The sequence below is a fragment of the Pristiophorus japonicus genome, chromosome 13, assembly GCF_044704955.1.
Source record: "Pristiophorus japonicus isolate sPriJap1 chromosome 13, sPriJap1.hap1, whole genome shotgun sequence".
In the NCBI taxonomy this organism is placed as follows: Eukaryota; Metazoa; Chordata; class Chondrichthyes; family Pristiophoridae; genus Pristiophorus; species Pristiophorus japonicus.
The window spans coordinates 3,833,754-3,858,447 of record NC_091989.1 but is presented as its reverse complement, the minus strand read 5'-3'; the positions used below and the strand labels follow the sequence as shown (position 1 = coordinate 3,858,447).

Genomic DNA, 24,694 nt, shown 5'->3' with positions numbered 1-24,694 from the left:
GGATTTCAAATTCCCCAGCTGCCGTGGTGGGATTTGGGCTCATGTCTCCAGGTGATTAGTCCAGGCCTCTGGATTATTGGTCCCAGAACATAACCACTATTCTACCATTCCCTTACTGAGCTAGTCTGTTTATTAGGTATCCCTGATTGGGATAAGGCTGCGATTGGTTTATCCAAACGTATTTGATGGATTTTTTTGGAAAGTGGGAAGGATATGGAAGGGCATGTTTAGGTGTTGGAGGTGTAACCCATCCCCACCCTCTCCCCATTGCAGTTTACTCTGCTGAAGCTTAGTGACATGATACCAAGTTTTGGTTAAGTTTTTCTTAGTGTGTGATTGATTAAACGTGAACATTGTTGGAGCAGTTCTCCACTATGACTCAGCTAGTAAAAGCTACAATGACTAGAATTGACCAGTACAGACTAGCTAGGCCCTGGTGGTGCCAATCTGAACCGGGACAACAGTAATGAGGGGAAGATGCAGGATTCTGTTTCCTGACTCCAGGCCGAGGTGGATGTCAACTGAGTACAAGCTGGGGTTTGGATTAGATTCACCCTTTACTCCTGCCGTGGTCAATAGGCTGTCACCAGTCACTGTCTCTGTCGGTGAGGTGTGGAGGGCACTTCATAGAATTATATCGGATATCCGGCCCAGGAACAGGCCATTGGGCCCAACCAGTCCATGCCGGTGTTTATGCTCCACTCGAGCCTCCTCCTGTCTTTCCCCATCTAAATCTATCAGCATAACCCTCTATTCCCTTCTCCCTCATTGGCTTGTCCAGCCTCCCCTTAAATACATTGATACTATTCACCTCAACCCCTCCCTGTGGCAGCGAGTTCCACATTCTCACCACTCTCTGGGTAAATAAGTTTCTCCTGAATTCCCCATTGGATTTCCTGGTGACGATCTTATATTGATGGCCTCTAGTTATGCTCTTCCCCACAAGTGGAAACACTCTCTCTGTATCCACTCTATCAAAGCCTTTTGTAATTTTAACGACCTCTATTAGGTCACCCCTCAGCCGCCTTTAATTCAAGCGAGAATGACCCAGGGGGCGAGATTGTGTTTGGGGTGTAAACAATTCTCACACAGGGTCAGGGGGCCGATTCTGCCTCCACGGAATTCCGCGGGAGTTTGCGGAGGCACAAAGCGGTAGTACCCTGTGCGCAGCGACCTGTTTTCACCCCCGGAGCAAAACTTCGGTGTCGCCCCGTGAGGCCGCCGCGGGTGATGCCCGTGCCAGCTTCGCGGGTCGCGAACCGAGCTTCAGTCTGCTCGTGGGGCGACAGTTAAAGGGGAGGTGCGGTGCGCACTTTTTATAAAATGGCCGATTCACCGGTCACGGCCTCGCCCTCTTCAAACCGCGGGGACTGCGCCGCGATGCTGCAGCCCGGCGCTCCGCTCCCCCCTGGTGAAGTGGATGACCCCTCTCCCCATTTCAGAGTCGGCAGCGTGCCTTCCCCTGTAACGGAGTGACGCCCCGTGTAGCGCTGGAAACTTCCCGCGCTTAGCGCCCCGGTCCCGCCCCCGAGAGGAAGTGATGAGCGCGACATGGCGATCCACTTCCTCTCGGGGGCAGTAACCCCAATTTCACTGGGGGGCGGGGGTGACCGAATCTGCCCCGCCCCCAGCCTGCTCGCAGTCACAGAACCAGAAGCAATGCTGAGTGAGCTCCTGAACTAGAGCAGGGCAGGACGCCGCATTGCAAAATCCCCAGCTGCCTATTATTGAAGAAAGCTACAAGACTGCTGCAAATTAGGATCTGGTCTCTCGGTTCGCAACTGTGCAGATTCTCAATTCTTTTCTCATTAGTATTCAGCTTTAGAAACCTCTGGAAGATCAGTAAGCCAGCCTGATATAAGAGAATGGTATTAAAAGCTGAAAATAGTATTTTATTAAATCAAGGGTGGAGAGAAATTCAGGAACTGTTGGAAGTGTCTTGTTTCAAGTGGCCTTCAATCACCAAGACACGGTGGGGCCAAAATTGTTCCTTTTATCGACGGCGGTTAGCGCCCCTGGGAGGCGCCGATGGGGTGCAAAGTAGAATTCACCTACGCGCGCCGCAAAAATCGCCCCCCCGCGGAATTGGGCATGGGTTTTGCGGAGGTCCGCATTGCCGTGCACATTACCCCCTTACCGCCCCGGAAGTAAAATTTCCCCACGCGACTTACCTTCGTGCCTGCCGATGACGATGACAGCTCGAGCTGTCGAGGAGCCGTCGGGACCCTGGTGCGCCAGCGCGATTTACAGGCGCCATCTTGGAAAGTAATTTTTGCCGGCCATGACGTTTTTCTGTTTCCACCGGCTAGGCTGAGTGGCTGGTGGACGGATAGCAGTCATTTTTAGCTCAAACATTCTTCTGTCTCCTACCTTTACCCCTGTATTTTCACCATCGGAGGACGCCACGCCAAAGACAACGGCGCCGCCAATTACAGAGGGAAAGGCATCGAGAGAGGGAGAGGGAGCAGCATGGGGAGAGGCCCAGGGAGCACGCGAGATGGAGGGGGAGAGAGAGAGGGAAAGGCAAAGGGTCAGGCACAGGGAGCAGCACAGGGAGAACCACAGCAAGATGTTGCCAGAGGGAGAAGGTGCCACGGGGCTGGAAACAGGTGGCCTCACCCTCCCCAGGTATTCCGCCAGCGGTTCTCCTGCATCAATCTCACTGAGGAGCAGTGCGTGCGAAGGTTGCGTTTCAGCAGGGCCATGGTCACAGAGCTCTGCCACCTCCTGCAACCAGACCTCGAGCCTCAGACCAGGGTGAGGACAGTTCTCTCAGTGGCAGTCTCGGTCACCATCGCACTCAATTTCTATGTCAATGAATGCTTCCTGTATGCAACAGGAGACATCTCCAACATCTCCCAGTTTTCCGTCCATTGCTCCATCCGCGAGGTCACAGATGCTCTGTACAGAAGGAGGAGGGACTACATCTCCTTCCCCATCACCAGAGAGAAGCAGCACGAGCGTACATGTGGCTTTGCCGGGATCGCGGCCTTCCCCATGGTGCAGGGCGGCACTGACTGCACCCACATCGCTTTGAGAGCTCCGCATCACAATCCTGAGGTATTCCGTAACCGGAGAGGCTGCCACTCACTGTGCAGTTGGTGTGTGACCACACACGCCGAATCCTCACCATCAATGCCCGCTATCCTGGCAGCAGCCACGATGCCTTCATCCTGCGCCAGACCCGTGTGCCAGCTCTCTTCCAGTCACCACATCGCGGCGTGCTGGTCAGAGGCAAGGGCTATCCGCTCTCCACCTGGCTCATACCTCCCCACCCCAACCCCAACACTCCGTCCCAGCACTCGTATAATGAGAGTCATGGCGCCACCAGGAACATCATTGAGCAGACCATCGGGGTGTTGAAGCAATGGTTCCACTGCCTTGACCGCTCGGGAGGAGTCCTCCAGTACTTGGCTGTGCCCGTGTCCCTATTCATCATCGTCTGCTGCAGGCTGCACAACCTGGCCATCATGAGGGCACACCCAGTGCCACCCGGCAAAGCCGCACCACCTGAGGAGGAGGAGGAGGACCAGGAGGACGAATAGGAGCAGCAACAGCAGCGACAGAGGAGGGAGCGACTCTATCGCGATCCTGCAAGGGAAGTCCGTGACCGTCTCATCACAGCTCATTGCCATTGATTTCCACCCCACTTCCTGGTTCCTGTGGACGTCCCCATCACCACATCAATATGCCCTTCCGTACCAAAGCCCCAAGACTGAAATGAGAGACAACAGCAAACATTAAACATTCCAATCACCATTTATCAGACAACAATAAAAAGGGTATTTATTCATCACCCTTGTGCATTTCCTTATATCCCCTTGTTTGTTCACCTATTCGAATACTCCTCCACAGTGCGTCCCTTGTGGCTGCAGCAGGGCTGGTGGGAGGCTGCTGCGTGTCAGGGCCAGAGACTGCCGATGGCCTTGCAGGATGCCCTTGGGGCAGCACCTCAGCATCCCCACAGATTGCTGGGCTGCTGCAACACCGTCTGATCCCCGGTCGACTGTGGGGGACCCAGCGGCGATGGCAGCAGTCGGGGCTTGCGTGGCATCAATCGGAGACCGCATGAGAGCAGCGAGGCGTTGCGTGGCATCAATCGGAGACCGCATGAGAGCAGCGAGGCGTTGCGTGGCATCAATCGGAGACCGCGTGAGAGCAGCGAGGCGTTGCGTGGCATCAATCAGAGACCGCATGAGAGCAGCGAGGCGTTGCGTGGCATCAATCGGAGACTGCGTGAGAGCAGCGAGGCGTTGCGTGGCATCAATCGGAGACTGCGTGAGAGCACTCTGAGCAACCCGTGACTCTGTTGCAGCGGCAAGATGTTGCGTTGCTTCCACCTGTAACGCAATGGAAGCTGCCACATTGCCCATGACATGCGTCCTGAGGTCTGGATCCACACGGTCTGTCTGGGAGTCCACCATCCTCTGCACACTGGCAATGATGGGCTCCATTGTGTGTGCAGAGCTGTCTACAATGCGGGAGGCGGACTCCTTACCACTTGTGGCAGGCTCCCGGGCATCCTTGCCATGGCTCCCAGCATGTCAGAGTGCATGGCCATGACCCTTTGTGTGAACGTCTCCCCATCGAGGTCCTCATCGGAGCCCTGTGGGGCAGAACTCGCGCATGAACTCGCCCTCCGGGGAGCTGGCTCCCGAGCTACCCGTTCCCCTTGGCCTTGCTGCAGCCCGCTAGGCCCCGGTGCATCACCCAGTGCAGACCCCGCTGCAAAGCTAACCTCTGAGGACCGCGTAGTGCCAGTGTCTGAGCTGGTTCCTGCGGGTGAGAGAAGCAGTGACACAGTGCTCGGCTCCTCCTCACCCTTGCCCACCCCTCCTCCTCCTCGCCCACCCCTCCTCCCTTGTGCCTGGGTTGGGTGGGGGGGGAAGGGGGCTCAGGCTGCTCCGTTGAAAGCATAAATGGCACAAGACTCATGTTGAGGAATGGAGAATGGAAGGCATACAGTAGGAGGAGCTGGCCTTCTGCTTTAACGGGGAAGTGGGATGAGAAGAGGGGCTAAAGATTCCGTTGTTGCCCCCCCCCCCCGTGGGGTCGATGTCTCTGCCGGCCACGGTGCCCACCCCCTGCGGGCCAATGAGCTGCAGCGCTCACTCCTCCAGATCAGTCAGCAGCCGTAGTTCAGCTTCCCCCCCCCCACCCTACTCCCTGCCAGGCCGCTGCTGCTCCATCCTGTTGTGGGCCATCTTGCCCTGCAAAAGAAAGGAATCTGTGTGAGTCAGAGTCCGATTATGTATGTGGAAGATATGCCTGCCGTGGTTAAATAGCTGTGAATGTAGGCAAGGCGTGAAGTGAGGCTTTGACTGTGAGCAGGTACAGATGGTTGGTGGTTGCCTGCTGGGTTAAGTACTGGTTTGCAGGGTATGCACAGACAGAGGCTCAGAGGCTGGTATATAAGAGCTGTGCAAACATGTGCTCACCTTGGCCACCCAACTGAGGTCACTGAATTTCTTCCGGCACAGTGTTGGACTCCTGTTGACCACGGTGCTGGCCAACACCTCCGCGACCACCGCTGCCCACATGGCCCTAAAAACACGTAGCGTTGGCCTTCTCCCAGATGGATTCATATTGCCTCCCTCCTTCTCTCCACTGTCCCCACCAGTGTCTCCAATGCCAGATCATTGAAGCGAGTAGCCCGGTTATGAAGTATTGAAGCAGACCTTCCTTGCTCTCGGTCAACTCCCGCAATGATGAGAATGACCAGGTACTGCCTGACACCACATCCGCTTTAAGGACTGGAAAGAACAGGAGCCTCATTATTGGTGAATGTAAGTCAGCTGACATTGGGTGGAGCTCTGGTAATCGCGCCCCCCGAGGCCAATAGCGCCTCCGATCCCGCCCCGCTGGAATTCTGAGGGAAAAGTGCCCAATTTCCCACGAATTTGCAGCCCATCTCGCCGGGCGCTAAATGGTCAAACAGATAAAACTTACCGCCCCAAACGCGGCACTACCCTGCATTTGGTGATCTTCACTCTGCGATTTTAAAATTATTTGCCAACTGCTGTTGTGTCTGAAGCCTGGGCAGATTCTGTTCCTCCTCGGTCGGTCCCCTATAGCACGACACCTGGCTCCGTGTGAGGTGAGGAGAGGGGAACAATGGCAGCTGTGGGTCACGTTGTACCGAGGTAGCTTTACTCTGCACCTGACCAAGCTCGAGTTAATCCGGCATGACGCTGAAACAAGAAGCTTCCTGGTAATGGGGGCGGGACCAATTTCACTTTGGTTTAAAGTTTTAAATGAGAACAAATAGGATCAGAAAGCGGGGGAGTGGGACTGAGCGCGACTGCTCTTGCAGATAGCCGGCGCGGACATGATGGGCCGAATGGCCTCCTTCTGTGCTGTAAGTTTCATAGAACCGTAGAAATGTACTCCGGCACAGAAGGAGGCCATTCGGCCCATCGTGTCCGTGCCGGCCGACAAAGAGCTACCCAGCCTAATCTCACTTTCCAGCTCTGGGTCCGTAGACTTGCAGGTTACGGCACTTCAGGTGCACATCCAAGTACTTTTTAAATGTGGTGAGGGTTTCTGCCTCTACCACCCTTTCAGGCAGTGAGTTCCAAACCCTCACCACCCTCTGGGTGAAAAAAAGTTCCCCTCAACTCCCCTCTAAACCTCCTCCCTATTACTTTAAATCTATGTTTCTATGAATCTTCTATGAAAACGTGTGAACAGGAGGAAGCCATTTCGCCCCTTGAGCCTGTTCTGCTCGGAACACAAATATGTTCCCCTTCCAAATTCTGCCGGTGAGTTTGTTCAGTAGGATTTTGTGAGCTTCAGAAATGTAGCCAGCATAAAACTGTCTTTGTGTTTTCAGCGGTAGCGATGCTCATTTGGCTTAGCAGCTCCTTAACTCTGAGTGAGAATTGAGGATTTCAGAACTGGATGGCAGGACACTGTCGGACATTAATCCGAGCGTTGAATTTGTGCTGCTGGTGCACTGACTTACCTGGCCAGTTCCAGATTCTGAAAGACTGATTTTGAGGGCGGTGCTAATGGAGCGGAAGTCATTTTTTGCCCGGTGGGGGGTGGGGCTACCGGCTCCCGGGAAAGCCCCGGGGCAGTGCCATGCCCTACGGGGTAGCACCACGAGCTGCCGCGCTCACCGTGTGCCGATCCCTTTCCGCCCAGCGAGGCTGGCGCGAGCGGATGTCAACGGCAGCTTCACGAGTCGCGAGGCGGGCCGACATCCGCTCGCGGGGCGGAGGTTAAAGGGCAGGGCACCTGCGCCCCGCGCCGCCATCTTAATTGGTTTGCTGACTCTTGGCCCGGCCCCAGTAACTGCTCCCTCCTGTGGTTGGGGCTGGCACTGTCAGCCCGGCTCTCTGCATTGGGTCTCACACGGCCCTGGTAATTTAACCTCTGCAGTTCAGGTATCATCCTGGTAAACCTACGCCACATTCCTTCCAAGGCCAATATATCCTCCCTAAGGTGTGGGCCCAGAACTGCTCACAGTGCTCCAGGTGTGGTCTAACCAGGGCTCTGTCTTGACTTCCATTCTGCAATTCGTTAGGAGATCAACTGAGAAACTTTATAAAGCATCTTTCACTTCCTCCGGATGCTGCAAACCACTTCACGGTTTATTATTTGCTTTGGTTTTGAGGCATAAGCAGGGCAGCCAATTAATGTCCCACCAATAGCAATGGGTTAAGTGACCAGTTAATCTGTCAATTGAAGGATAAATGTTGGACAGGCCACCAGTAGAACTCCCTTCCTCGGCTTCACATAGACCCCCCGGGCAGGCAGGCAGAGCCTTGGCTGAATGTCTCCTGTGAGAAAGTGGACCGCCATCATTACTGCCCTGTGCAGAAGTGTCAGCCCAGATTACATGCTCAAATCTCTGCAGTGGAGTATTGATCTCACACATTTCAAAGGTATGCCGTCACTAGGCCAAGCAGATACGCACTACTTTTAACATTCCTGCCCGGCTATTATTTAGTGAATTTCTGGTTAGGTATTGCTCAGATCTGCCAGTAATATGGTAATCGTGCTCACATTGCCTGTCAGCCACCTTACATTTCCTGCATCGCATTTAATGATAGGCAAATGTATTCCAGTCAAACTTCTTACAGCTCACAGGCTCAAATTTATTCAAACAAAAGACTTCAAGAGGACATAGACAGGCTGGTGGAATGGGCGGACACGTGGCAGATGGAATTTAATAGAGAAAAGTGCAAAGTGATACATTTTGGTAGGAAGAACTAGGAGAGGCAATATAAACTAAGGGGTATAATTCTAAAGTGGGTACATGAACAGAGAGACCTGGGGGTATATGTGCACAAATCGTTGAAGGTTGTAGGGCAGGATGAGAAAGCGGTTATGTTATATATATATATATACACTTGTATTTACTCTGTACAGCCACCAGAGGGCTCATCCCCTGGAGTCCCAAGGGATCCCATAATCGCTTGGGAGCACAGGTATTTAAGGAGGCCTCACAGGTTGGAGAGGCACTCTGGAGACCTGCAATAAAAGACTACGGTCACACTTTACTTTGAGCTCACAGTGTTCAGTCTGACTCTTTCTCCATACACAACAACTGGTGACGAGATACAGATAGCAAACCCAAAGATGCAGAGAACAGTGGGCATCCTGGAGAAATTCTCGGAGGGAGACGATTGGGAAACTTTTGTGGAGTGACTCGACCAATATTTCGTGGCCAATGAGCTAGATGGGGAAGAGAGCGCTGCCAAACGAAGGGCGATCCTCCTCACCGTCTGTGGGGCACCAACGTATGGCCTCATGAAAAATCTGCTCACTCCAGCAAAACCCACAGCGAAATCGTACGATAATTTGTGCACACTGGTCCGAGAGCTTTTGAACCCGAAGGAAAGCGTTCTGATGGCGAGGTACCGGTTCTACACCTACAAAAGGTCTGAAGGCCAGGAAGTGGCGAGTTATGTCGCCGAGCTAAGATGCCTTGTAGGACATTGTGAATTTGAAGGACATTGGGAGCACAGGCTCAGAGACTTTTTTGCACTTGGTATTGGCCATGAAACCATGCTTCGCAAACCTTTGACTGTAGAGACTCCAACCTTGAGTAAGACCATAGCGATAGCCCAGGCGTTCATTGCCACCAGTGGCAATACGAAGCAAATCTCTCAGCACACAAGTGCTGCTACAAGTACTGTGAACAAAGTGATGTTGTTTTCGAATCGTAACATACAGGGCAGGTCACACATACCTGCAGCTACACATCCGCAGATGACTGAGTCCACCATCAAGGGTGATGAATGTAAGGCCATTAGCACCTTGTTGGCGCTGCGGGGGTGATCATCATTTCCATTCATGCCGATTCAAAGAGTACATTTGCAAGGGCTGTGGAACAATGGGACACCTCCGAGTGTGCAGGTGAGCTGCAAAGCCTGTTAAACCTGCAAACCACCATGTTGCAGAGAAGGACAGATCCACGGAGGATCACGATGAACCAGAGCCTCAGATCGGGGAGGCAGAGATATACGGGGTGCACACATTCACCACGAATTATCCCCCGATAATGCTGAATGTTGAACTAAATGGACTCCCGGTTTCAATAGAGCTGGATACGGGGGCGAGCCAGTCCATCATGGGCAAAACGATTTTCGAAAGGTTGTGGTGCAACAAGACCTCAAGGCCAGTCTAACTCCAGTTCGCACAAAACTAAGAACTTACACGAAAGAACTGATTCCTGTAATCGGCAGTGCTACCGTAAGAGTCTCCTACGATGGAGCGGTACACAAGCTACCACTCTGGGTGGTACAGGGCAATAGTCCCACGCTGCTCGGCAGGAGCTGGCTGGGAAAGATACGCTGGAACTGGGACGACGTCCGAGTGCTATCGCCCGCTGACGACACTTTGTGTGCCCAGGTCTTAAACAAATTTCCTTCGCTGTTCAAACCAGGCATCGGGAAATTCCAAGGAGCAAAAGTGCAGATCCACCTAATTCCGGGGGCGTGACCCATCCATCACAAGGCGAGAGCAGTACCGTACATGATGAGAGAGAAAGGGTAGAGATCGAGCTAGACCGGCTGCAAAGAGAGGGCATAATTTCCCTGATCGAGTTCAACAAGTGGGCCAGTCCTATTGTCCCAGTCCTCAAGAGAGACGGCACCGTCAGAATCTGTGGCGATTACAAAGTAACTATCAATCGTTTCTCCCTGCAGGACCAATACCCACTATCAAAGGCTGACAACCTCTTTGCAACGCTGGTGAGAGGAAAGACGTTCACGAAGCTGGATCTGACTTCAGCCTACATGACGCAGGAACTGGAGGAATCATCGAAGGCCCTCACCTGCATCGACACGCACAAAGGTCTTTTTGTTTATAACAGATGCCCGTTTGGAATCCGATCGGTGGCGATATTCCAGAGAAACATGGAAAGTTTACTGAAGTTGGTCCCGCACACCGTGGTCTTCCAGGACGACATCTTGGTCACAGGTCGGAACACAGTCGAGCATCTGCAGAACCTGGAGGAGGTTCTTAGTCGGCTCAACCGCGTGGGGCTCAGGTTAAAACGCTCAAAGTGCGTTTTCCTGGTGCCTGAAGTGGAGTTCTTGGGAAAGAGGATTGCGGCGGACGGCATCAGGCCCACCAACGCGAAGACGGAGGCAATCGAGAACGCACCGAGGCCACAGAACGTGACGGAGCTGCAGTCGTTTCTGGGACTCTTGAACTACTTTGGTAACTTCTTACCAGGTCTTAGCACACTGCTGGAACCACTACATGTCTCACTACGAGAAAGGGATGAATGGGTTTGGGGCAAAAGCCAAGAAAATGCCTTTGTAAAAGTGAGAAAATTGTTATGCTCAAACAAATTGCTTGTGTTGTATGATCCATGTAAGTGTTTGGTACTAGCATGTGATGCGTCGTCATATGGCGTCGGGTGTGTATTGCAACAAGCTAATGATTTCAGGAAACTGTAACCGGTTGCTTATGCATCCAGGAGTCTGTCTAAGGCCGAGAGAGCCTACAGCATGATTGAGAAAGAAGCGTTAGCGTGTGTCTATGGGGTAAAGAAAATGCATCAATACCTGTTTGGGCTAAAATTCAAATTGGAAACTAACCATAAACCACTTATCCCTGTTTTCCGAGAGTAAAGGGATAAATACCAACGTATTGGCCCACATCCAGAGATGGGCGCTCGCGTTGTCCACATACAGCTACGCCATCCGCCACAGGCCAGGCACAAAAAACTGCGCCGATGCTCTCAGTAGGCGGCCATTGCCCACCACGGGGGTGGAAATGGCACAGCCCGCAGATCTAGCCATGGTTATGGAAGCATTTGAGAGTGAGCAATCACCCGTCACTGCCCGGCAGATCAAACCTGGACAAGTCAGGATCCCTTATCTCTAGTCAAAAGCTGTGTGCTTCACGGGAGCTGGTCCAGTGTCCCAGTGGAAATGCAAGAAGAGATAAAGCCGTTCCAGCGGCGCAAAGATGAAATGTCTATACAGGCAGACTGCCTTCTGTGGGGCAATCGAGTAGTGGTCCCCAAGAAGGGTAGAGACACCTTCATCAATGACCTCTACAGTACCCACCCAGGCATCGTAATGATGAAAGCGATAGCCAGATCCCATGTGTGGTGGCCCGGTATCAATGCGTTCACAGATGTAATACATGCTCGCAGTTAAGCAATGTATTCGGGGAGGTGCCGCTAAGTTTATGGTCTTGGCCCTCCAAACCGTGGTCTAGGGTACATATCGACTATGCAGGCCCGTTCTTGGGTAAAATGTTCTCTGTGGTTATGGACGTGTTCTCCAAGTGGATTGAATGTGAGATAATGTCGGCTAGCATGTCCGCTGCCACTACTGAAAGCCTGCGGGCCATGTTTGCCACACACGACCTACCCAATGTCCTGGTGAGCGACAATGGGCCATGTTTTACCAGTGCTGAGTTCAAAGAATTCATGACCCGTAACGGGATCAAACATGTCACATTTGCCCCGTTTAAACCAGCGTCCAATGGTCAGGCAGAGAGAGCAGTGCAAACCATCAAACAAGGATTGAAGAGGGTAACTGAAGGCTCACTACAGACTCACCTATCTCGAGTCCTGCTTAGCTACCATACGAGACCCCACTCACTCACTGGGATCCCACCTGCTGAGCTGCTCATGAAAAGAGCACTTAAGACAAGGCTCTCGTTAGTTCACCCTGATCTACATGAACAGGTAGAGAGCGGGCGGCTTCAACAAAGTGCATACCATGATAGTGCAAATGTGTCACGCGAGATTGAAATCAATGATCCTGTATTTGTATTAAATTATGGACAAGGTCCCAAGAGGCTTCCTGGCACTGTCGTGGCCAAAGAGGGGAGCAGGGTGTTTCGGGTCAAACTTTCAAATGGACTCATTCACCGGAAACACTTGGACCAAATCAAACTCAGATTCACGGACTATCCTGAGCAACCCACCTTGGACCCTACCTTTTTTGATCCTCCAACATACACACCAGTGGCAACCAGCACCACGGTTGACCACGAAGCAGAACCCATCATCCACAGCAGCCCAGCAGGGCCCAACACACCAGGCAGCCCAGCAAGGCCAGCTGCACAGCAGCCCAGCGAGGGCCCAACAAATGATTCAACAACACCAGCTTTCACACCGAGACGATCAACCAAGGCAAGAAGGGCCCCAGATCAACTCACATTGTAAATAGTTACACTATTGACTTTGGTGGGGGGAGGGGGGGGGGGGGGGAGGAGGGAGTGTTGTTATATATGTATACTTGTATTTACTCTGTACAGCCACCAGAGGGCCCATCCCCTGGAGTCCCAAGGGATCCCATAATCCCTTGGGAGCACAGATATTTAAGGAGGCTTCACAGGTTGGAGAGGCACTCTAGAGACTTGCAATAAAAGACTAAGGTCACACTTTACTTTGAGCTCACAGTGTTCAGTCTGACTCTTTCTCCATACACAACAGTTTAAAAAGCATCCGGGATCCTGGGCTTCATAAATAGAGGCACAGAGTACAAAAGCAAGGAAGTTATGATGAACCTTTATAAAACATTGGTTCGGCCTCAACTGGAGTATTGTGTCCAATTCTGGCACCGCACTTTAGGAAGGATGTGAAGGCCTTAGAGAGGGAGCAGAAAAGATTGACGAGAATGGTTCCAGGGATGAGGGACTTCAGTGACGTGGAGAGACTGGAGAAGCTGGGGTTGTTCTCCTTGGAGCAGAGAAGGTTGAGAGGAGATTTGATCGAGGTGTTCAAAATCATGAGGGGTCTGGACAGAGTAGATCGAGAGAAACTGTTCCCATTGGTGGAAGGGTCGAGAACCAGAAGACACAGATTTAAGGCGAGTGGCAGAAGAACCAAAGGCGACACGAGGGAAAACGTTTTTACGCAGCGAGTGGTTAGGATCTGGAATGCGCTGCCTGAGAGGGCGGTGAAGGCAGACTCAATCGTAGCTTTCAAAAGGGAGTTGGATAAGTAGGTGAAGGGAAAAATTTTGCAGGGCTACGGGGAAAGGGCGGGGGAGTGGGACTGGCTGAGGTGCTCTTGCAGAGAGCCGGCACGGGCTCGACGGGCCGAATGGCCTTCCATGCTGCACTATTGATTCCATGATATATGTAATCACAATTACCTGTGCCTGCCTGTTTGGAACAGTGGTAAAGATTAACAGCTAAACGTCACAACTCTTCTCCCGATCCCACACTACTAATTAACAGTGCCATGGGAGATTCAGTACTGTGGATATACGGAGAGCTCAGACACTGTATTTCATTAGAGGTTTGTGCCAGGAATTTGGAGACTCAATGCTCAGAATATTTCGCCACTTAAATTTGACTTTATTTTGTGTAATAATCAATTCTTTATTAAGTGTTGCTCAGTACGAAGTCAATTTAAATCTAATTCATTAAAATAAATCTATGATATAAGAACCGATTTGTTGCGGTGCACTTTGTCAGAATTGTACAACAGCTATAATGGACTGTCATTGTTTTCCAATAATTCTTCTTGATTGGTGCAATTAATTAAATAAAAGAGGTTTTTCTTTCAGCAGCAGTGTAATTGCGTGGAGTATTTTCGAGAGCCGCTTGTGAGGGGCCAGCTGGAGTGTGATGGGAATGTTGCCCGAGCAGCACTGGCCACATCTGCTCCCAGCTCCGCTGGGCTCAATCCATAATGTGAGGTCAACGCATTAACTCCCCTCGGAGACATCCTCGTGCATTGCGCAGGGCACACTGCGAGCGCCAGGGAAATGGGGAAGGAGAGATTACAGGCGCAGCGAGGGCAGTTGGCACGGCAGCACAAGGTTAGCAGGGTGGGTGGGGGGAGGTTGTGGGGGAGGGCCAGGGCTGTGGAATTTTGTTTAATATACTTGAGCCTCTCCACCACCGGCACACCGTGGCTGCAGTGTGTACCATCGACAAGATGCACTGCAGCAACTCGCCAAGGCTTCTTCGGCAGCACCTCCCAAACCCGCCTAGAAGGACAAGGGCAGCAGGCGCATGGGAACACCACCACCTCCACGTTCCCCTCCCAGTCACACACCATCCTGACTGGGAAATATATCGGCCGTTCCTTCATCGTCGCTGGGTCACAATCCTGGAACTCCCTCCCTAACAGCACTGTGGGAGCACCTTCACCACACGGACTGCAGCGGTTCAAGAAGGCGGCTCACCACCACCTTCTCAAGGGGCAATTAGGGATGGGCAATAAATGCCAGCCTTGCCAGTGATGCCCACACCCCGTGAATGAATAAAACAATGAGGTGTGTGGCTGCAGGGTTGTGCAGGCACTCCAGTCACACTGTGGGTAAACCCCCAATTACATTTCCTCATGGCCACAATGCATGCCTGCTGCATTGGAGCATTCGTCTGGTCCTGAATGTGTGGCCGGCCTCAGACTTCCTGACTCGATCGTACATCCGCAGGTTATCAACCCGTACACCTCCATAATTTTTCGCTTATCACAACCGATTTCAAGTCACGGTATTAAACATAGTTATATTCGATTTAAGCTTCTTAAAATTTCAAGGAGAAAACATTTTTCATCGTTTGGATTGTCAATAAAATGAACTGCTGTAACCTGTAATTAATTCCTCATTAGGATTGGTTGAATATAAGGCAGTTAAAAGCCGAACAGCTGCTCAGCAAACCACAGCATGCACAAGTCCTAATGCCAGGGACCTCTTGTTGTGGATTCTGGTGTAGGCTGATGGTTGCTAATGGTTAGAATTAATGATCTGGAGGTTTTCGCTGGACTGGAAACATCAAAGTAATGAGAGCACTCAGCGATCATCGCGTGCTTTCATCAGACGTCTGTCCCCTATCCAGCTGTATAAATGTTAATGTTGGGAAAGCCAGTTTTCAGCAACAGTTTTATCCTCTCTTTTAAGATTCTTAGGCCGAGAAATTCGGGTCATTTGCGCCTCCCATTAGTGCCCCGTTACCGCCCCCTGGGGTCACTAACGGCTTTCCGCCCGGGCATGGCAGCGCTACAACTCTCGCTAAACTGGACGGGAGTTCAGTGGCGGCGGTAACCCGTAGCGGCCTCGCTCCCTGAAGCTGTGCTGGGTGCTGACAGCGACAGTTACAGGGGGCGATGGTTAAAGGGGAGGTGGCGGCCATTGGAAAAAAAAAATCTGCTGACTTCCTTCTGCGTCCCGTTGGCGTTGCAATCGCAGGGTCTGTGCCGTGATTGGTCAGCCCGGCACTCTGCTTGAGGGCCTGGCTGTTGGCACGACAACCCCGCTCCCTGGTGGTCCGGGGGGGGGGGGTCCGGTTCTTACCTGCAGAGTTTGCAGCTTGAGCCCTCCCCTTTAATGGTGACGAGCCCCTCCTACCTGGTAGCGCTGAACCCCGCCCCACTCCCATCCGCCCCGCCCCCGACCCGTCTGGTCCGCCCCGCCCCCGACCCAAATGAGCCGAAATTCCAGCTCGAATTCCTTTTCATTATTGTAGCAAAACAACTTATCCCTTTTTAAAAGATCTATCTGGTTGTTGATAGTCCACCTACTCCTTACATAGTTAAAATAAATATATCTGCATTTGAATCCTTCTGACCGATAGCTACTGGCTGTTTCCTATCACACCTTCTAATACTCAATGATTGAAATCTTCACAAATGAAGACTGAACAAACTCCAAATCTTGCCCGATTGACTTGGGAATGAATTATATGCAGACACATGTACGGCAGAGTGTCTAGGAATGCTTTACCCCACTGCCCATACATGCTGAAATGATGGCAGCTCAGATGTTGAAAATGATGATGATATTATAAAAAATATTATTGCCTTGTTTGCATGTTATGTCACGATGATGCTCCAATGACTAAATTTTCTCGACTCTTCCTGTCCTCCTCACAGAAACAGCCTGATGTACAGTGAAATGTTAAGGCAGAAGCTGTACATGTATATTAATATTCGGAAACCAAGATAAAGGACCCAAGCTCATCGCGAAGCATATCACCAGGGCTGAATGGATTAGGAAGATACGCTAGATCAAGAAAAAATGTCTAGCACCTGCCAAGTTTTTCTGTTAATTTTGGGTTTTATGATGATGAATCAAAATCCTTTCTCATTCCCATTTGTAGTCAATTGTTAATATTTAATAATCACTATTTTTAACATTTATTAATACACTTATCCACTGATTAAAACATTAGAGTACTTTGTCAGGTTTTTATGTGATTTCCTATTGCGCATATATCGGCAGTGGATTTAAAAAAAATACATTTTCACAGAACTCGGTCATACACTGAATAGGATCGCACTACAACATGTACATACTTACAATTCCGGTCTTTCTCCGGGGTCATACAATGTTTGAGTACTCGCGATCATTGTGCCGATAAAGTTCGTCTGCACAACAAACTCCACATTGAGTAACATCACTAACTTGACACTTGAGAGAGACAGTATCACTTCTCTGTCTACATGTAAGATTTTACACTCAGAAAATATAATGCCAACATACAATATTGCCGGAAAATATTGAGACTTCTTGCACTTTACAGTATGAATGCAGCATTCAAAATGTCAACCAATCATTTCGGATTCTGTACTATGTGGATTAATAGATACTCTTTGCTGGTGAAGCTTATTTTGTTATTCCCTTTGAAGATTCTGCATAGTCTTGTGCTGAATTTCCTGGTGAAATATTTTGATGTACAATTGTCTCCACTTGGAACAACCCATTTTACCATTTGAATAATGACATTTTCGGTAAATTCATGCTAGAACAAAGCTACTCAATATATTTCTCTTTGCAGTAGCCCCTGCACAGCTAAAATATAATAATCATCAGTCAGCTACAAGATATCACTTCGAGTCATTTCTGTCAGAAATTACTGGCAGCTATTTTCGTTAAAAGAAAGACTTGAATTTATATAGCAGCTTTCACAACCAACATCCCAACGCGCTTTACAGCCTTTTTTTTTTGGAGTGTAGTCACTGTTGTAATGTAGGAAACACAGCAGCCAATTTGTGCACAGCAAGCTCCCACACACAGCAATGTGATAATTACCAGATAAACTGTTTTTGTTATGTTGATTAGGGTTAAATATTGGCCATGAATTCAGGGATAATTTCCCTGCTCTTCTTCGAAATAGTGTCATGGGGTTTTTTCTATCCACTCGAGAGGGTAGACAGGGCCTCAGTTTAACATCTCACCTGAAAGACAGCGCCTCCAACAGAGCAGCACTCCCTCAGCACTGCAGTATCAGACTAGATTTTTGTACTCAAGTCTCTAGGGTGGGATTTGAACCCCACAACCTTCTGACTCAGAGGCGAGGGTGTTGCCCACTGAGCCAGGGCTGACTCTGTTAAAAGGATTGGCAGAAGGATTCGAGGGGATTTGAGGAGAACTCTTTTCACCCAGAGGGTGGTGGGGGTCTGGAACTCACGGCCTGAAAGGGTGGTAGAGGCAGAAACCCTCACCACATTTAAAAAGTACTTGGATGTGCACCTGAAGTGCCGTAACCTACAGGGCTACGGACCCAGAGCTGGAAAGTGGGAGTGGGCCGGATAGCTCTTTGTCGGCCGGCGCGGACACAATGGGCCGAATGGTTCTATGAACTACATTCAACAAGTTTTGTATATTCGAAATAGAAAGTGGAATAAAGCAAAAAGCAATTGAAAATAAAATGTAGCTTGCTTTCTGAGGGGATTGTCTCTGTGAATCTGTTTATAATTTAGCTCCATACTTAATAATCAGGATCAGTAATCATGACTGAAGTAAACTGTTGATGAGCCGCACACAGGAGGAGGCCATTTCCCACAGACACTGTGGTCGCCCCTTTAATTCTCACTGCTGCTGCCATCAACTGAATTCAAGATGATAAAAGACTACTTGAAATATCGTGGGAAGGTCGAGGTATGTATAGCTGGCTTGACAAGTATTGACAACAGATTTCAAAATGTATTCAGTTTTGGATTGTGTCAGACTACATTAAGCTTTTAAATCCAGTAATTAAAAAAAAACTTTCCTCTTGTAACATTCTGGACCCTTTGAACAAAGTGGCAGCGAATCGTGTAATAAGCAATTCTCTCGCTTTATACATGTCCTTTGGAACAATTCCAATCATCTGTGTTTTGAATTTGATGATTGCTGTGTTTCCCGTGGGCGTGCTGAGCAACAGTGGTGCGCTGGGCGGACTATCGTGGGGAGATTTCCATGTTCCCAGCCACCCCGCCATTCAGCAGCTTAGTTCAAGGTCAGATTTGTAATTCTCGGTCAAGGGTCATGACCCAGAGTCCAGGAGACCACTGGTTTTGCAAAGACCTGGAGCTGGATTGCAATAAATCAAGATACGGATTAGCTGGACACCAAGATTGAATTTTAATCACTTGTAGATTATAACAACAACAACTTGTATTCATATAGCGCCTTTATCGTAGTGAAATGTCCCAAGGCGCTTCACAGGACTATTATGAGATACAAAATTTGACACCAAGCCGCATAAATAGAAATTAGCGCAGGTGACCAAAAGCTTGGTCAACGAGGTAGGTTTTAAAGGAGCGTCTTGAAGGAGGAAAGAAAAGCAGAGAGGTTTAGATGGGGAGTTCCAGAGCTTGGGGCCTGATAGTTGAGCGATTATAATCAGGGATGCTCAGGAGAGCAGAATTACAGGAGCGCAGATATCTCGGGGGGGGTTGTGGGCTGGAGGAGATTACAGAGATAGGGAGGGGCGAGGCCATGGAGGGATTTGAAAATAAGGACGAGAATTTTGAACTCGAGGTGTTGCTTAATCGGGAGCCAATGTAGGTCAGCGAGCACAGGGGGTGGTGGGTGAGTGGGACTTGGTGCGAGTTAGGACAAGGGGCACAGGGAGTGGTGGGTGAGTGGGACTTGGTGCGAGTTAGGACAAGGGGCACAGGAGGTGGTGGGTGAGCGGGACTTGGTGCGAGTTAGGACAAGGGGCACAGGGAGTGGTGGGTGAGTGGGACTTGGTGCGAGTTAGGACAAGGGGCACAGGGGGTGGTGGGTGAGCGGGACTTGGTGCGAGTTAGGACAAGGGGCACAGGGAGTGGTGGGTGAGCGGGACTTGGTGCGAGTTAGGACAAGGGGCACAGTGGGTGGTGGGTGAGCGGGACTTGGTGTGAGTTAGGACAAGGGGCACAAGGGGTGGTGGGTGAGTGGGACTTGGTGCGAGTTAGGACACGGGGCAGCACAGTGGGTGGTGGGTGAGCGAGACTTGGTGTGCACTAGAATGGGAGGAAGATTGAGAGAGTTACAGAGCTGCACAATTCGATGGTCATGGAAAGAACAAGCTAGAATAGGAGACAAACTTCCATTTCAACCTGATATAACAAGGTTGCAATATTTGTTCTCGGAATTATGAATATCTCATGTGAATTATAAAGCCTTTAACTTTGCCTTTTTAAAAAAATAATTCATTTAAATGTTAAAGCTTGTTTTTCTGAAAATAGTCCAACAATTGGATAATGTGTTTTTGTTATGTTGATTGAGGGATAAATATTGGTCATTACACCGGGGAGAACTCCCCTGCTCTTCTTCCAAATAGTGCCCTGGGATCTTTTACATCCACCTGAGAGAGCAGACGGATTAACATCTCATCCGAAAGACGGCACCTCCGACAGTGCAGCACTCCCTCAGCACTGCCCCTCTGACAGTGCAGCACTCCCTCAGCACTGCACTGGAGTGTCAGCCTGGTAAACTTATGCATTTTTTTATGATTATGCTTGGTTTGTATCCTAATTCCATTGAAATTATTTAAAATCAGAACGGGAGTGGTGTAAAACAGTCTGCCGCTTCTCTGTTAGCCTGTTTGGTGCTGCGGGCAAAGAGCAGTTGGTCCTCTCTGCTCCTTTAGCTGCTTGTATTATTTATTGGTCCTTGGCGATTTATTTGGTGTGTGGGAATCCTGGCCTTACATTAACCTTTTAAAAGACTAGCCGCTTCATCAATGCATTGTACTCCAAGTGTAACATCGCGCCTTTCATGACCACCGGAGGACTTCCCTCCATCATAAGGTCAGAAGTGGAGATGTTCGCTGACCATTGCACAGTGATCAGTTCCATTCGCAACTCCTCACAAAATGAAGCAGTTCATGACCGCAGCAAGCAAGACCTGAACAACATTCAGGCTTGGGATGATAAGTGGCAATAACATTCGTGCCACACAAGTGCCAGGCAATGGCCATCTCCAACAAGAGAAAGTCTAACCACCTCCCCTCGACATTCAGTTTATACAGAGGATTACACGGGATATACGGCCCAGAAACAGGCCATTCGGCCCAACCAGTCCCTGCCGGCGTTTATGCTCCACTCGAGTCTCCTCCCGTCTTTCCCCATCTAAATCTATCAGCATAACCCTCTATTCCCTTCTCCCCCATTGGCTTGTCCAGCCTCCCCTTAAATGCATCGATACTATTCGCCTCAACCCCTCCCTGTGGCAGCGAGTTCCACATTCTCACCGCTCTCTGGGTAAAGAAGTTTCTCCTGAATTCCCCATTGGATTTCTTGGTGATTATCTTATATTGATGGCCTCTAGTTATGCTCTTCCCCACAAGTGGAAACATTCTCTCTGTATCCACTCTATCAAAACCTTTCATCATTTTAAAGACCTCTATTAGGTCACCCCTCAGCCTTCTCTTTTCAAGAGAAAAGAGACCCAGCCGGTTCATCCTTTCCTGATATGTATACCCTCGCATTTCTGGTATCATCCTTGTAAATCTTCTCTGTACCTTCTCCAGTGCCTCTATATCCTTTTTATAACATGGCGACCAGAACTGCACGCAGTACTCCAAGTGTGACACATTCTATTCCAAGTGTTATATCACGCCTTTCATGACCACCGGAGCACTTTACAGCCAACAAAGTACTCTTGAAGAGTAGTCACTGTTCCACGCAGGAAACACCTCAGCCAACCCGTGCACAGCAAGCTCCCACAAACAGCAATAGCAAGTGAAACACTTTCTCTGGGACGCTGGGACCTCTGGGTCACTGATGACGGCAGTCTGAAATAAAATCTAGAGTATAAAAAGTAAAGAAATGCAAAAAAACACAATAATGATACACCCTGCTCTGATAACGTTTGCCATTCTCAGTGACACAGATAAGGCTCTTACCGCCACAGTTAATTTTGAGCAAGTATTCTTTGTATAGCTTCTTTCCGTCCAGGGGCATAATGGCATCACAGAGTCGGGTGGTATTTGGGCACAACAGCCGCTGCATCTTGTGTAAGGCTTGTGCCATCGAGTACACTGCATTGACCACAAACATAATCTTGGTCTCTTGCTCGTAGTTGGAGCTGTTGATTGACAGCCGTCTGTCACACAACTTTTGCCGTTGCCGGCCGCTTTGCAGCAGGCACTGGAACTTCTGTTGCCAGAATGCTTTGAACCAGGGGTTGCGCTTGTTGGTGTGAGGGTGGAGGCTTTGAAAGTACTTGTCGAATTCCCTGATGGGGTAAGAGGCAAGTTCGAGGGTTATCGCGCCGTTCGCTACCTGCTCGTTCCCCTTGACGACAATTTCCTGCGCTCCCCATCCGTCGCTGGCGATCCAGGTGAAGCCAGACACGTTGAGGCGGTCGGCAGCGGCCAGGAGCTCCCGGGCATCGTCGCCCCGCGTGAAAAGCACCACGATCTTGGCGTTGGCTTTGTTCAGCAACTCTTGGATGACGCCATCGTAGGACTTCTTGGTGGTGGACCGCCCCACCTTCTCCGACGTCGCGATGCAAATATTGCGCAGCCGTGCTTCATGCTCAAAGGCTTCGATCCCCGTCTCTCCGTAATCGCCTTCCGAGGCGACGGTCGACACGTAGGTCCAGTTAAAGAACTGTAGGATTTCAGCCATGGCCTTGGCCTGGTAAAAGTCGGGAGGGACCGTTCTCGCAAAGTAATCGTAGCGGCTTTTATCGCTGAGTTTTGCACTTGTCGAAGCGTAGCTGATCTGCGGAATCTGGAAGAGTCGAAGCAAATTTGCAACCTGCGGAACATGTTAGAATCCATTAAATACACATCGCGCGTTCCAAGTCTAACAACAGTAGCTTGCATTTATATAGCACCTTTAATATTAGAAATGTCCCCAGACACTGCACAATGGTGTCAGAATAATGAATGTCGAGTCACAGAAGGAAAGTCCAGGAGTGGCGACAGACTGCTTGGTCAAATGGGTTGGTCTTGAAGAGAGTCTTCGAGGAGGGGAGGGAGTTGCAGAGGTGAAGGGTTTAGGGAAGGGACTGCAGTGTATGGGACCTGGGCAGTTGTAGATATGGTCGCCCAATGATGGAGCAAAAAGGGGGTGAGAGTACAATGACAATACAACAGGCCAGAGAAACTGGGGAGGGGGGGGGTGGGCTGTCGATTTCTGTTTGCTGTGGTAATTGGGGGGTGGTCATTGCCATCACGCTGCTCACCCAATCACATCGGCGAGAGCCCAAACCATCTTGATGGCTGGGCCTCATTGGCATGCAGCCCGGGAAACCGGGAGAGTGACAATCTATAAACCGGTGCTCCTGGGGCACCTTGCCGCTTGGTGAGCATGGTGACCCAGCCCACTCCTACGCTGAGATGGCCGGCGGTACCGAGGGTGGGGGCAGGGGTGCAGGTGCAGAGCACTCCTGCTCTTCCTGACCCACAAAAATAAAAGTAACTATTTTTGGGCTGGTTGTGGAGCAGGCTGCGGCAATCCCTGTAAGATTAGGGCACGGCACGCCAAGGAGTAACCGTTCATTGGCCCCCCCCCCCCAAACATGGTGCTCGGTCCTAAGATGGGTGTAGGACTCGATACAGATATTTAACTAAGGTTTGGACCGGAGCGACGACTGCCTGTTTCAAAGCCAACCCTTCGATCGCACCATCCTCGTCCGTCAGTTGCTGATCATCAGGCACATGGAGGTATGAGAACCTCTGCCTGCCCCCTGAGGTGTGACATGTCCGTGGGTGGATGCACTGTGTTTCTGGGGCAGCCTCACCAGTCTGCTCTCATTCCTGCTCCTCATCTTCCGGAAAGCAACAGGTAAGGATGACATGCCCAATGGGAGACCCATTTTATTCCCGGTTGGGGGAGGAGAGGGGTGTGGGGTGCGGGGGGACATGCAAACTGTCCCCACAGCCGATGGTAGAAAGGACGATTGTAAAGTAGTTGGGAGGAGCAAAAAAAACACAAAACTACAAGTTCCAAAATTAGTGGAGAGAAAAACGTGGAGGGCAGAGAAACCCAAGGCAAAAAGCAAAAAGGGCCACATTACAGCAAAATTCTAAAGGGGCAAAGTGTGTTAGAAAGACAAGCCTGAAGGCTCTGTGCCTCAATGCGAGGAGTATTCGGAATAAGGTGGACGAATTAACTGCGCAGATAGCAGTTAACGGATACGATGTAATTGGCATCACGGAAACATGGTTCCAGGGTGACCAAGGCTGGGAACTCAACATCCAGGGGTATTCAACATTTAGGAAGAATAGACAGAAAGGAAAAGGAGGTGGGGTGACATTGCTGGTTAAAGAGGAAATTAATGCAATAGTAAGAAAGGACATTAGCCTGGATGATGTGGAATCGATATGGGTGGAGCTACGGAATACCAAGGGGCAGAAAACGCTAGTGGGAGTTGTGTACAGACCACCAAAGAGTAAGGTTGGGGACAGCATCAAACAAGAAATTAGGGATGTGTGCAATAAAGGTACAGCAGTTATTACGGGTGACTTTAATCTACATATTGATTGGGCTAACCAAACTGGTAGCAATGCGATAGAGGAGGATTGCCTGGAGTGTATTAGGGATGGTTTTCTAGACCAATATGTCGAGGAACCAAATAGGGAGCTGGCCATCCTAGACTGGGTGATGTGTAATGAGAAGGGACTAATTAGCAATCTTGTTGTGCGAGGCCCCTTGGGGAAGTGACCATAACATGGTAGAATTCTTTATTAAGATGAAGAGTGACACAATTAATTCAGAAACTAGGGTCCTGAACTTAAGGAAAGGTAACTTCGATGGTATGAGACGTGAATTGGCTAGAATAGACTGGCAAATGATACTTAAAGGGTTGACGGTGGATAAGCAATGGCAAACATTTAAAGATCACATGGATGAACTTCAGAAATTGTATATCCCTGTCTGGAGTAAAAATAAAACGGTGAAGGTGGCTCAACCGTGACTAACAAAGGAAATTAAGGATAGTGTTAAATCCAAGGAAGAGGCATATAAATTGGCCAGAAAAAGCAGCAAACCTGAGGATTGGGAGAAATTTAGAATTCAGCAGAGGAGGACAAAGGGTTTAATTAAGAGGGGGAGTAT

The 24,694-nt window shown here is 50.0% G+C and overlaps 1 protein-coding gene across 1 annotated transcript in view; it reads right to left on the bottom strand.

Annotated features, from left to right (window-relative positions):
* The window catches only part of grm3 (glutamate receptor, metabotropic 3), a 68,007-nt gene that overhangs the window by 26,871 nt on the left and 16,442 nt on the right, over window positions 1-24,694 (bottom strand). The window contains exon 3 of the mRNA XM_070896557.1: window positions 21,532-22,390. Coding sequence (XP_070752658.1) covers window positions 21,532-22,390 — 859 coding nt within the window. The remainder of the gene's footprint in view (window positions 1-21,531; window positions 22,391-24,694) is intronic.